The following is a 14,611-nucleotide window of genomic DNA, read 5'->3' as shown; positions in this document are numbered from 1 at the left end:
AAACGGTAGAGGGGGTGTGCAAAGGGTGTGTCCCGCCATCAGGTCTCGCTGCCCTACTCCCTGAGGACCTCCCACTCAGGTGATCCTCCCGCACTTTTCCACCCCCAGGGTTTAGATTCAAAGGCTATGGCCGTGCCCTGGCCACTTAAGCAAAGGATCCCCGGGGTTTGGGCGGTGAAACACCTTCTGGTTTTTCACAGTTGTAATAAGAGTTGAAATATTGGTTGATTCAGGTAAAATATTTATGGTGTTAAATATTTTTTTGTATTGAATTGTTCAATGTGAGATTTGTGTATGTGGTAAAGAGGCATGGGCATGTTCAAGGAAAAACGCAGTGTAATGAATTGCTTTATGAAATAACTTTATTTGCATTTTATCCCACAAGACATCCTGCTTTTACTTGGTTATACACAGATCACCAAAGCAGTTTGCAGCTTGTCTACCAGGCAGAGCAATTATAAAATAATATAAATTTAACAAGCCTATTGTTGTAGATCTATATCGTGACATTTGTTTATAATTAAACCAAATACTACATAGCAATCATCACTGGAGAAACTGGATATGATTTGCTTTCTTTCCGGGGGGAAGGTAAGACTCTCCCTTAGTAGGGGTGAGCAGAAAACACTAAAGACACAACTTGGTGGCATTTTGGAAGGAAAATACATTTTGCCTCTGCTCTTCCACTTGGCGGTGCAGAAGATCCATCGATGCTACCCCCACATCTCTGAGTGGATGGAACTTGTGGTATTACGCTATGCCCTGTAAGGAACTCATGTTGGCAACAGTAAAGACAGACACAACTGATCACAGTTCAAGGGTGTTTATTAAACTGTATAAATGGGTGAGAAAAACGCCTAATCTAAACCTAAATCTAAGATGGGCGCAAGCTACAACCATCAAATAATAATAAGGCGGTCAATCCTTACAGCTAAGTTACAAAATAGTGTGAGATAATGTTCACCAGAAAAGTAAAGAAGTGTTCACAAAATGATAAGTCGGGATGGTATGACTAGGGTCTCCCTTCCTCACGTTTTTAGCACTGGACAAGGCGGGACTCTCGATTCACAGCACACTCCTGGGCTTCTCAAGCACGAGCTTACAGTTTATGTCCAAAATATCATGACCTTCCATGGCCAAGTCTCTTTTACACAGTCACTTGCCTCAGAGGACCTAATGTGCTAGAAACAACAAAACAAAAGTTACTTTCAGTAATCTTCCCATCAGGTGATTTCCCTTCACCCGTGGATCCCCTTCAACTGGACTCTGATCCTTTTGCAATGTTGGCTTCCCTCAGTCGGGTTCACTATGGCCTTTCACTCCCAATATCATCACCTGTAGTATTCAAGAGTCTCAATGTCTTTTTCAACAACTGTTCACTGTGGACATCCCTCAGCCGGGTTCACACTTGCAAGTTTAACACAGTTCACTTAGTTGTGACACCTTGCAGGATTCACTTCCCTTAGCTTTTTCCAGCACTCAGTCAGGCTTTCTCTTAGCCCCAAGTCAGGCTTCACACATTTACTGTGCGCACAGCGTTACCTTCAGCCAGGTGCACACAACTCTTTCACAATGTCAAGACTTTGGTAATGGGTTAAGGACTTTTGATTGTACAAGGGATTTTGGCTCGACCCTTGTATGACCACCTTAACTCTCTATGCCGGCCTTTCCTACGGCTTCTGGGTACTATGATGTTCACAGGAAAAGGGGACCAGCCAGAGTTTTCCGAATGAGCACCTACGGAGCTCCGGACCACCCTGCAGCTGGTCTTTCCCTGGATTTTAAAAGTTCAGTATCACACAAGTTATTTGTTCATATCATGTTGCCATTTACAACCTTTGCTCAACACCATCCGGTTTTCTATTGGTACTCCCTCCGGCTGTGCTGAACTCCTTGTCATTTCTTGTCTCTAGAGTCAAGGATGGTACCACGGGAGCAAGCGCGTCTCCCTGCCTCGGTTATCAGCGCGGGAGGGTCCGTGCAGTGTTGACATCTGTTATACCACACGTCAGCTGTAGTTCCGGTCTCTTGATTCCTGTCACGGAGGCTTTGCAGGTCTGGGTCAAAAAGGGCAAGGGCAAGGGCACCTCCCTCCTTGTTGTCCTTTCCGGTCCTGCCGCCTTTTTCCTCAGTTTGAACTGCCATTCTGGAATAGCCACCTCTTTTTGCGTTTGTCCTTGCTCAAAGTGTGCTGTTGTGCGCTGCCTTTTATCCCTGTGGGAAGGGAAAGGGCTGTCCGGTGTGTGTAGTTATTGTCAATTTCCTGATTCTGACTGACACTTGTGTTGGGACATGTCAGGTAAATGTCTCTGGTGTTAGTCTGTTGTCTTTCACGGTGTACAAAAGTGTTTGTGTTGGAAAAGGGGTGGGGGGGTAGAGCTTCTAAATATCATATGGGGTAGCATGGGGAAAAGGTGTTATAAGGAATGGGGTACTGCATCTCGCCCATCGGTGTCCCACTTACACTCCCCAAAGACCCCCCATCCAGGTGATCTTCCCCCACTGGCCCACCCCCAGGTACTGCATCCAATAGCAATGGCCATTTCCTGGCCACCTGAATGACAGAGCTCCGGGGGCTAGCGGGTGAGACACCTTCAGGTTTCTCACATACCCTTCCTCCATGCGATGTAGCACAGCCGTTTCACAGAGGAACCGGGATAGGAAGTCTACATACCCTTGGTCATTTCCACAGTGAAGCCGTAGGGTTGCAAATATAGAAACCATCGCATGACCCGAGGATTGTAATCTTTGCTTTGGCTAATCCAAACTAGGGGTGAGTGGTCTGTAACAAGTATGCATTTTCTTCCTAATAGGTAGTATCTAAGATGGATAATGGCCCACTTGATGGGAAGGGCCTCTAGTTGCAACACAGAGTAATGTTTTTCACGTGGGAAAAGCTTGCGACTTGCAAATAAGATGGGGTGTTCTAATCCATCGCAAACTTGGGACAGGACTGCTTCTAACCTTGTAAGGGAGGCATCCGCCTGTAATATAAACTCTTTAGAGAAGTCTACTGCCTAAACCATTGGGTTCTGACACAGAGTCCGTTTTAAGGTGTTATGACATATATCCTGTGGGATATATTGACCCAACTCAGCTGTACTTCCCCACATCACCATGTTGCATTTCACCAGAAACAACAAAACAGCTGTGCTGGCTCCAGTAAGCACCATTGCACCAAAACTGTGTTTTGCAGCAACACAAAGATGGCTGCACCATCTTGCCAAGCAGGCATGGACAGGAGGGAACAAGGGGGCACACTGAGGAAGCCTGCCCGTGTGTTCTTACATATGCAAAAGATATAGAGTGAAAGAGCAGCGCAGTTTTTCTGCCAGCCCAAAGTCCCCATTGAAAAGGGGGTATTTTACCTTAAAATGATGCTGCTCTGATGCTATATTTATCTGTTCTTCCTCAAACTACTGTTACTAATAAGGCCCAGCCATGCCCATTCATATCCCCATTGTGCTTCAGCAAAACCAAGCATGACCCCTGAATGACAAGCTCTGTCAAACCAAATCTAAGAAAAATCAACAAAGAAACTTAATTTTCCACCACACGGGAAAATGCTTCACTTTTAAGTTACAAAGTGTCAAGGATCAGTAATTCAAAGGAACTCCAGCTCTGGGCTATGTCAGTTTCAGTGCATAGGTGGTTCAAATAAACTACTGCCTAAAAGAAAATGACTATAGCTGCAAAACAGTGTGGGAATCCAGAGGGAAAGTCAAAAATTTAATTTTGAAAGCAAAGTGCTAGCAGTTTACACCACATGTGTAAAAATGGGCTTTGCATACTAAAGTGGAAAAATGCTTGTTTGAGAGTACTAGGTTGAACAAAAACTTCTTCTTGCCTAACAATGTGAAAGGGGATTGTACTGTGAAAATACAATGTATGAAATGGTTCTATTCAGCAGATTTACTTCTCACTCAGAACAAAAATAAATACAAGTAAATTAAACTTCAGTGGCTGCATGGGAGGAGGAATCGGGCCAAGCCAGGTTTCTGCTGAGAGGATGACAGAAAAAAAGGCGCCCTCTCAGTAGATACTAACACCCCAGTGATAATTACTAGATTGGACAGAATCTGGTCTGGGCTGAGCCCTCTACAATGGAATTTCCAGGACACAGACGTGCAAAGTGGAGAAGTGGCAATAAACCTTTAATCAAGCTGGGAAAATCCCATCCTCCCTCTCGGGGAAGGGACAGTTGGTGGCAGCTGAAAAGAAAACAAATGGGCCAGTGTAGGACAAAGGATTCCCATTTGGTTCAAAAGACTTATTTTATTGTGAAACTTTGAAGACGGTTATCTCTGCAACAGGACTTTGTAAAAATGTTGTAGTTTAAAGGTGATTTTTGTGGCTTTCAAGTAAGAGGTCTTGGTTGTCAATAGCATGTATGGGACAGGAACAGCAGAAGAATGTGAATCATGGGGAAAGGACACATGATGGAACGTTAAAAATTAACAGAAATAGGCCCCATGATAGTATGTACGCACGTGTATAGTCACAGAATTTTAGGCCGAACATTTCACACTGAAAATGACCAAAGATTATTAAATGTACAAAACAATGTCTCACAGATTTCAGAGTTGGACTGAAATGGTCTGCATACAATATGTAACCTGTTTATGTAATTTGCTAAGAGACTTCAACTGTATAAATGTACCATTTGTGGCAAAATTGGATTTTAGATAAAGTAACTATGAGAGGTTTCTGAACATTGTAAAACATCATAAATATGACATCCTGCCCTTGAAATCCAACCAGCTGAGAGCGAGGCGGGGACAATCGCCCCTGACCAATCCAGTGGGGTACAGGTGTGTTTAGCTAAGCCTGCTTGGCCATATACTTCAAAGATGTCACCATGCATTATAAATAAGAGTCCATGACAGGACTCTAGAGACAAACACTCTCTCCTGAATTTCTTGCGCCGACATTTCCGATCTCCATTCATCTTGCCGATTCCAGATTTTCCCTACTAGGCCAAAGCATTGCTGACCCTACTCCAGAGCCCACTGAAAAACCCAAGCATAGCAAGACTATGGATCCAGAAAAACCCCACTAATATCCCATTAACAAAAAGGGGAAAGCGGCAGTACCTTTTGCATCCTGAAATCGGACCGGCTTGCGGCCCACTAACTGCATGCCCACTGCAATCCGGCCATCCAGCTGTCCATAGCGTCCAGTGACCAGACCTTGCCCAGCTGTCTTTTGCCAGGAGAATCCGCTACCTGGTGGCCCAAGCCCTGGTGACCAGAACCTGCTGACTGTCCAAAAATCCCCAAAACTCAAAAGTGGACTGTGAGTATAATCCCCACCCCACAGAAACACATATCTTACCTTTCCTTGCCTTTTTCCTTATGCCACTCTCTAAGCAGTCATATTTGTACCTGGTAACTTGTTGAAACTGTTAAAAATATCCAGGTACCTGTCATTGACTTTCTAAAGTGCTAGCGCCATCTCTTTATTAGTTTTGGCTTGTGTAAATCCTAAGCCTTTAGTCATATTTTGAGTGATCAGACTAATTTCCGCTTAGGGTTGGACGCTGGGGTGATAAGGTTGAAGTCGTGAATCAACCTTATATGTTTCTGTGTCCCTCTTTGGCGGTGTAGTCTGAATAGACTAGTTTAAAGTAAACTTGTATTTGTCTCAACTGATTTTCTTTCCTATTTCACGGCTTCATTTTACTCAAATCAACCCTTTTTCTATCTTGTATATCTCATGCAGTTTTTTAGCTAGAGACCTCCTTTCACTTTTGTCATGTCTTTGTGATATATATCTTTTCCCCAGCCCAGAAAACGCACTCCAAATCAGAGTATTTCACCCATTTTCATTAGAAATCGTTTGGGTAATTTAAAGCTGGAATTGAGAAAATTGCAAGTTTTCCAACGTGTCATTTGGCTGCAGCATGCTCTAAACTTGCCACTCATTTTCGAATTGTATGCCTTTTGCTGATCCATTGCCTTGTGATTGCCAGTAATATAACATACATACTATTGTGATAAAACATAAGTATATTATAATGTAACCACACATTCATTAATTATTTGTAAAATTCGAGTGTTATTTTAGGCCTTTGCTAAGGGTTTAAAGTCCGTTTTTGCCTCTTATTCTGTGAGGGAAGGTCGGATTTTGAGTCTGTTTTCTGTCTCTTTTCCCTGACTACCTGCTTCTTTCTATCCACTCAGAATGTGATACTTTGTGGGTTGAGGGAACACTGCAGGGGGAAACCTTAACTTGGGTGCTATATATTCTTATCCAAAAAGTGCTCCTATTCACGTGTGCTTTGTGTATGTTCTAGAAGGTTAACCAAGTGCATTGCTTCAATTTTTATTGTAAATATCACCCCATTGGTGATTGGTGCTCCATATTAAAAATTGTATGATTGCTTTTGAATTTTAAAAATAAATAACTATTGTATTTTCACCAACCGGCCTGGTTCATGGTCCATTGTGACCCAGGGTATTTGAAAAAGGGTGTGTGATATGAGTTGTGTACCATCTAAAATTGAATTCGCATAAAATAAAGAGAAAGGGATATCAATTGAGCGCTACAACCTAGGCTGAGACCAAGGTGTGTGTCGCATGATTGAAATCCTTAACAATCCTCCTCAACATTCCAAGGAAGTTTCTGGGGTTCGGCATTCTGAAATTTATCTGTTAACCTAGCTGTTTTGTCCGAAACGTTAGGGATAAACCTACAGTAATATCCTACTAATCCAAGAAAGGCTCGAAGATCTCTTTTGGTCTTGGGTGTTGGTGTATCTAGGCAGTCTTCACCTTCTCATGTTGAGGCTGTACATTCTCATTCCCTACATAGAAGCTGAGGTATTTTATCGCTGACTAGGCCAGCCTGCATTTAGCTGGTTTAACAGTTAGGCCGGCCTCTCTGAGGACTTTCATGATGGGATCAAGATGGAAGGGATGGTCCTTCCAGGTTTTACTATAAATGACGATAATATAAGCTCCACAGAAATCAGAATAGGGTTGCAGGATTTTATCCATGGGCCATTGGGAAGCGGCTGGTGTGCTGGGTAAGCCAAAAGGGAGGACTTTGAATTGAAACAGTCCTAAGGGTATTGAAAACACAAGCCTTTCCTTATCTGGCCCATGCACTGGAACTTGGCAGTGCCCTTTGGTTAAGTCTAGGGTGGATAAAAAGGTGACTGCTCTGAGTTTGATCAATTAGGTCATTGATACATGGCATGGGATAGGCATCGATTTCAGAAATGTAATTAACTTGGCAGAAATCTATGAAGAATCTCCAGGAATGGTCAGTTTTATTGACCAACACGATAGGAGAGAACCAAGGACTAGACAAAGGCTCGATAATATTGGCTTTCAACATTTTGTTGACTTCCTCAATCAGTATCTGTTTACGGGCTTCTGGGAGTCTATACTGTTTTAAATGAACCACTTTACCTTTAGGTGTTGTAATATAGTAGTATGTGCCTTTTACTCTTCCTGGTTTGTCTGAGAATACATCGGGAAATGAGGTACATCTTAGATCTTCTTGTTGTTGGATAGATGGTAATGGAGGAATTAATTCAAAGTTGTCTCTCTTCTGGAACCAGAAACGCCAACACTTTGGCATAGGTGGCTGACGGTTTCTCTTTCCACTCTTTCAAGGGTTTTACGTGATAAAAATTGACCTTCTGTTTCCTGTCCAGTTGGGCTCCTTTATAACTACAGGTTCCTGTTCGTTCTAATATCTCATAGGGCCCATGCTACTTGGAGACAAGTTTGTTCTCTGAGGTGGGTGGGTGGACCAGTGCTTTCGGTGCTATGGAGAATTATCTTAAACTTACCTTTATGTGACAAGTGGATTTTTGTTGGCTTTGGGCCGTTTCCATATGAGTACAGACCTGATCTGAAACCAATTTCATATGTTCTTGCATTGTGGTGGCGGTTTGCGAGATGGGAATGGGTGCCTATTAATTTTCTTCCCAGGTACTGGACATCTCTAGGCTCTCTACCATAGAGTAGTTCAAAAGGAGAGAAACCTGTGGGGGCCGGAGGGGTTTCGCTTACTGCAAATAGTGCCCAAGGGATCATTCGGTCCCAATCTTTCCTGTCCTTATCTACCAATTTTCATAGAATTAACTTAAGAGTTTTATTGACTCTTTCAAACAAGCCATTGGTTTGGGGAGGATACCCAGAAGTTCGCATGGTGGTAATATGGAGTAGCTCTTTGACTTCTGCAATAAGCTTACTTATGAAATTCGAACCCTGGTCGGTTATTATTTCCTTGGGAAAGCCGAACCTGGAAAAATATGGTAGGAGGTGTTTAAGGATTTGCTCTGTGGTATTATTTCACATTGGGAATGCTTCGGGGTATTGGGTCAAATAATCCACAATCACAAGGACATATTTGTTGCCTCGTCTGGATGTTTCCAAAGGTCCAATTGTCCAATTATGTCCATCCGGATTCTTGAAAAAGGGACTTCTATGACCAGCAACATGTTCAGAGAGGCAGGTAATGGGATGTGCGTGCTGGTCTTTTGACATATTTCGCACGTTTGGATAAAGGTATTTATATCCGCGTGAATACCTGGCCAGTAAAACCTCCCACTAATATGTGCCTGGGTTTTAGATTGTCCTAAGTGCCCCCGATAAAATGGGAATGCGCAACCTCCAGTACAACCTCAGTGGCTGTTGGGTATTACCAATTGCGTCTTTACTTAGCCTTCTGTAGATGTCTCTCTTCTATAAAGTAACCCTTATTTTAGGAAGAAAAAAGGGGCTTCCTTTCTCTATACCTTCTCCTTCCGGAATAGCTTTTAGAAAAGCTGGGTGAAGACTAGGTTGGGATAGTTGGTACGTTATTCTCCCTTCCATTCTTTGATGTTGCAAGGTTTATCAGCTTCCCCAAAGCCTCGGGTATCTCTTTCTATTTTGTCTGGTTCACTTTCTTTAAACTGAGGAAATAAAGCCCTTTCCAAACTTCCTTGAGCAATTTGATCTCTACAGCGTACTCCGAAGGGGATCTCACCATGATTCCGTAAGAGAACCTTTACATCTTCCCGGTAGTCGGGATCGATGACGCCTGCTAAAACATCTATCCAGAACTTCCACACTAGGCCAGATATTGGGGCCAATCTTATGTAACACCCTGGAGGGGATATTAAAACCAAGTCTGTAGGAATCATTCCTCTTTACCCAGTGGGGATAATGGCTTCCCCATTGCTACAGATATCAAAACCTATCAAACCCTTGGTGGCAACCGAAGGGTTAGAAGCTCTCTGACTAAGTTTTGTAAATTGTAGGGTTCCCCAATTGGTTTCAATTTACTCACATCCCATTCCTGACACCATATGTAAGGAACTTGTGGTGACAACAGTAAAGACATACACAAGTGATCACAGTTAAAGGGTGTTTATTAAACTCTATACATGGGTGAGAAAAACGCCTAATCTAAACCTAAATCTAAGATGGCAGCAAGCTACAACCATCAAATAATAAGGCCGAACTAGTGTCGTCTTGTAAAAAAAAGGGCCTATACTAAAAAGGACCATTGCCAATCCTTAGATAAGTTACAAAATTGTGTGAGATAATGTTCACCAGAAAAGAAAAGAAGTGTTCACAAAATGATAAGTCAGGATGGTATAACGGGGTCTTCCTTCCCCGCATTTTTAGCACGGGACACGGCAGGACTCTCAAGCACCGCACACTCCTGGGCTTCTCCAGCACACGCTTACATTTTGTTTCCAAAATGTCAGGGCCTTCTGTGGCCAAGTCTCTTTTACACAAAATCTCTTCCCTCAGAGGACCTGATATGCTATAAACAACAAAACAAGAGTTCCTTTCAGTAATCTTCTCCTCGGGTGATTTCCCTTCACCTGTAGATCGCCCTCAACCGGGTTAGGATCCTTTGCAACGTTGGCCTCCCTCGGGTTCACTACGGCCTTCCACTCCCAATATTATCACCTGTAGTATTCAATAGTCTCAGTGCCTTTTTTAACAACTGTTCACTGTGGACATACCTCAGCTCGGTTCACACTTTCCAGTACAACACAGTTCACTTAGTTGTAACACCATCAGGATTCACTTTCCTTAGCTTTTTCCAGCCTCCAGTCAGGCTTCACACATTTACAGTTCGCACAGCATTTCCCTCAGCCCTCACAAGCCTGTTTCACAATGTCAAAACTCTGGTACTGGGTTAAGGACTTTTGATTGTACAATGGATTTTGGCTAGACCCTTGTATGACCACCTCTATGCCTGCCTTTCCTACGGTTTCTGGGTGCTATGATGTTCAGAGGAAAAGGGGACCAGCCAGAGTCTTTCGAATGTGCACCCACGTGGCGACGGACCATTTCCTTGTCTCTTGAGTCAAGGACGGTAACACGGTAGCAGGTGCGTCACCCCGCCTCGGTTATCAGCGTGGGAGGGTCCCGTGCACCATTGACATCTGTTATACCACACGTCAACTGTAGTTCCCGAGCTTATGATTCCTGTCATGGAGGCTTTGCAGGTCTGCTTTGAAAAGGGAACGGGGAACCTCCCTCCTTGTTGTCCTTTCCGGTCCTGCTGCCTTTCTTCTCAGTTTGAAATGCTATCCTGGAACAGTCACCTTGTGCGTTTGTCCTTGCTCAAAGTGTACTCTTGTGCTCTGCCTTTTCTCCATGTGGGAAATGGAAAGGGCCGTCAGTTGTGTGTAGTTATTGTCAATTGCTGATCTGTGCCTGACCCTTTTGTTTGGACATGTTGGGTAAATGGCTCTTGTGTTAGTCCGTTGTCTTTCACAGTGTGCAAAAGTGTTCATGTTGGAAAAGGGGGGGTAGAGCTTCTAGATATCCTACGGGGTATGAGGGGGGAAAAGGTGTTATAAGGAAGGGGTACTGCATCTCGCCAGTCGGTGTCCCACTTCCACTCCCCGAAGACCCCCCTTCCAGTTGATCCTCCCCCACTGGTCAACCCCAGGAACTGGATCCGATAGCGATGGCTGTGTCCTAGCCACCTTGATGACAGATTGCTGAGGACTAGCGGGTGAGACACCTTCAGGTTTCTCACAGTCCGTAAAGGCTGGAATGTTCTGGGCTATCATGTTGGCACCTTCTGCCTACTCTGATTGGCCAGAAATGCCTTGCATTTTGATCATTCTGGTGCCTATAATTGTCATGATCGGGTGTACACCTCAGCTTTGCCTCCACCGCAGGGTGGAGAAACCCATGTGGAATGGTGTGTATTCAGTTACGGTGGACAGAGTGGACTCCAGTATGGTTCAGAAGGTTTTCTTCTACAAGAAACCATTCCTCTACGCCATCCTCTCACTGTGAAGACGGACATTAAAATCTACATACAAAAAAGCAGTCAAACTGTTGATAAAGGTATTTACAATACAATGTTCAAAAATTGAGACTGTATGGTATGTTATGGTGCACACCATTTAGGTAACCTCCATTTAGTTAACCTTGTGTAAACATGTCTTAACCTGGTTCACATAGACCTATAGTCATGCTTGTAGAGCTATCCATTTTGGGTTCGTGTTGTGTACTGTGTAATCTTTAAGTGCGCTGTGAAATCGTAAATTGAGATGTATTTATTGGCTTTCTACATGCATATTCTTTTTTTAAATGAAACACACACAGCTGGTTTGGGGGTAAAAGTTCATACAAATATATTTAAAATGGCATATTTGCATTTAGATATGTGTATTTCTAAAGAATTTGCTGTCTTTTATATCCTCATGAAGCACGCATCTAAACATGTGGTTCCATTTGTATTCTAATACAGATCTACCGTTTTTCAATTCAAGGTTGTGCATGAGGACAATTCCCCATTGGATATTGTGTACACGTTGACCTCTCCTCCAAAGTATGGGTACATTCGCATGGTCCAGTCAGACGAAGGCTACCTCGGTACAGAACTAAAGCCTGTCTCTAGGTTTACACAGCAAGACATCAACAATGGAAACATGCAATATGTACAGACCGTTTCTGGACAACTGCAGGATGCTTTCACTGTGGAGGTTACAAATGGGGTCCGTGTGGTTAATGGCATTGGGATCTCCATAGACGTCATTCCGAAAATGATCCCACTAGAGGTCCAGAATTTGACTGTTGTAGAAGGAGCCTCCAAGGCGCTGACTGAAGACTACCTCAAGATTTCCAATCTGCATTTCACAGGCCTGAATTCTAACTTCATTCTACTTGATCTTCCAACCAATGGCTATATCGAGAACACACAATATCTTGGAAAAAAGTTATCTTCATTTTCAAGCCAACAGGTATGTGCAATTAGATATCTTGGTCATATTCGGGTTGCTCTCAAACAGCCTTTTTACCAGATTGCTGAAATAGTTGTATAATGCATTCGCTATCATATACGCTTCGTTAATTACTTATGCAGACGCTCACAATCCAGATGATAGCTTTTTACGGCGCTAGGGCTTGCTTCCAATACAACAATTGTAGAGCTAAGACTTGCATTTCATTACACTATGTGGACTAGTTAGAAATGTTTGGGCGGTACAGGGAAATTGGCAGGTCTTGTGGTATTTCTGAATTTTCAGATTAGACTTTCATAGTACTCATATCGCACCACAATTGCGATATGAGTAAAACCACTGATCGAGTGGCACACTTCTTGTTAGAAACTATTAAGCCAATCAAATTAGTCGCACTGAATTTGATAGTGACAACAATCCGAGTGCAACAATACCAAGCCTGTTATGGAAGTTTGGTTACATGAGCGAGGTACACTGGCAGCCTACGGAAACATTCTGCACGGGCACAGGCGCACTAAACAATAGGTTGAATGTTGGTGAAACCTTGAGGCCTTTTATGTCATGTAGGGGCTGTTAGTGCTTTGCACTATTTCTTTTATAGGGAGTGAGTCACCATGGACCAGTCCTCCCTCCTTGCTGTCTCTCATCTCTGGTGCCTACCCTCACATCCAAATTGTTCAGTGTCATTTTTTTCTGTTTTGTGTTGAACATAGCCAAAAAGTATAATTTAACAATTTTTACATTGATGTGTCTATTCTGTAGCATTGGTATACCTTTGAAGCGTATGTATGCTTTTACATACTTGGTCCCTCTCTCAAATGTGCTTTTGGAACTTATTGATGTTGCTTGTTCATCTATGTAATGACTATTTCTTATTTTCGTTGTCGATTTATTCTTACTTTTGTTTTGGTTTATGTTGATTGACCCACAATATAAAAAGAAACTACAGACCACCCACCCATAAATGGGGATGTATGACTATCCACCATATGCCCGGAAAGGCATATATAAGAAAACAAAGGGTGGGACTCGTGTTTGTCGTCTTTTGCAGCATAAAGGATACTCTACCTGTTATCAAATATCCTGGGGTGGAGGAATCACAACCAAACTTCCCCCTTTATGTCATAAAAATACATCACATTTTATTATGGACATCCTACAAAGCATAATTCATAAATATAACTACACATAAATAAAAAACAATTCTAAACACCAAAAACATCAATTCATTAAACTGCTTGAGTGACTTTCTTACACCCTACCCCACTCTTTTCCATCATGACTACAGAATATGAGTCTGGATTCCAACTTCTCGCTCCTTTCCATTGGAACCGCCTACCCCTCCCAGTCCACTCTATTACCTCCTACCTTTCATTCTGCACTTCTCTAAAATCCTATCTCTTCCACTCACCCCCCTAGCACCTTTTTGCTTCCTTTCTCTCTACTGATTCTACCTCTACCTACACCTCCTAGCCCCTCTCTCACTTTGATCCCTCTCTATCAGTGCCTATCCTCATCAATAATGCATATTGTTCATTGTACTGTTTTCTGGTTTAGATTCAATTGTCATGTATTGCTTGTTGTATTTGCTTGTTCCTCTTGTACAGCGCTTTGGATTAAAGCGCTATAGAAATTAAAATAAATAAAATAAATACAAATATCAACCCTTTCTACTGTCCAACATGCATCTGTTCTTCAACCCTCACTGTGGTGAACATTCTTTAGGAGCTGTTGTTTCAATCACTTTTCATCTTTCACAAAATGTTCGGTCAGATTATATTGCAAACACCACTTTCCTTCCCTTTTACTGCAAAAAAGGACATAACACACATTAGCTCAAAGTTCTTTTTCTAAATAAAGATGTGCATTGACCTGTCCTGCCTTGCACATCCCCTCCCCTCAAGGATTACAGATATACCTGTCAGGGAGTCGTAGGCTGAACCAACCGTAATAGGGTGTCTCAATCACCATACGAAATATTCACACGTTAACACCTATGAAAAAAACATGCAAAATCTGCGTCAATCAGTTTTTAGGGGCATAGACCTAGTCCACACACCAGTTACCCAACTTCAAAACCTGAAATCCTGGGGTCCCCCCCAATCACCATCTATACTTCAAACTACTTTTGAATCTCACCTCTACATACACTTTCAGGTGGCTTCCCAAGTTGGTTGACTGTCTTCTCAGTCCACTATATTCTCTGATGGAGCCTCTACTTGTTCAGTTAGCTCTTGACAACCGCTACAGCAGAAAACAGCCCTTCCATCACCTAGCAGTTATTTTAGATCAACCGGCTGGGCACGCAAATGTGTCTTCTAAACCCCCAAGTGAGAAGGGTATCATCTGATTTGGTCTGCATCACACTCGCCTGCACAACACATTAATTCA

At 42.8% G+C, this 14,611-nt stretch overlaps 1 protein-coding gene across 1 annotated transcript in view; it reads left to right on the top strand.

Annotated features, from left to right (window-relative positions):
* Nucleotides 1-14,611, top strand: part of LOC138511528 (chondroitin sulfate proteoglycan 4-like) — a 479,770-nt gene that overhangs the window by 134,687 nt on the left and 330,472 nt on the right. Inside the window, exon 4 of the mRNA XM_069627268.1 lies at nucleotides 11,750-12,220. Coding sequence (XP_069483369.1) covers nucleotides 11,750-12,220 — 471 coding nt within the window. The remainder of the gene's footprint in view (nucleotides 1-11,749; nucleotides 12,221-14,611) is intronic.

This window comes from Ambystoma mexicanum, chromosome 6p (genome assembly GCF_040938575.1).
Source record: "Ambystoma mexicanum isolate Mex_15411 chromosome 6p, UKY_AmexF1_1, whole genome shotgun sequence".
NCBI lineage: Eukaryota > Metazoa > Chordata > Amphibia > Caudata > Ambystomatidae > Ambystoma > Ambystoma mexicanum.
The sequence above is the reverse complement of the archived record's forward strand: the minus strand, read 5'-3'. Positions and strand labels throughout refer to the sequence as shown.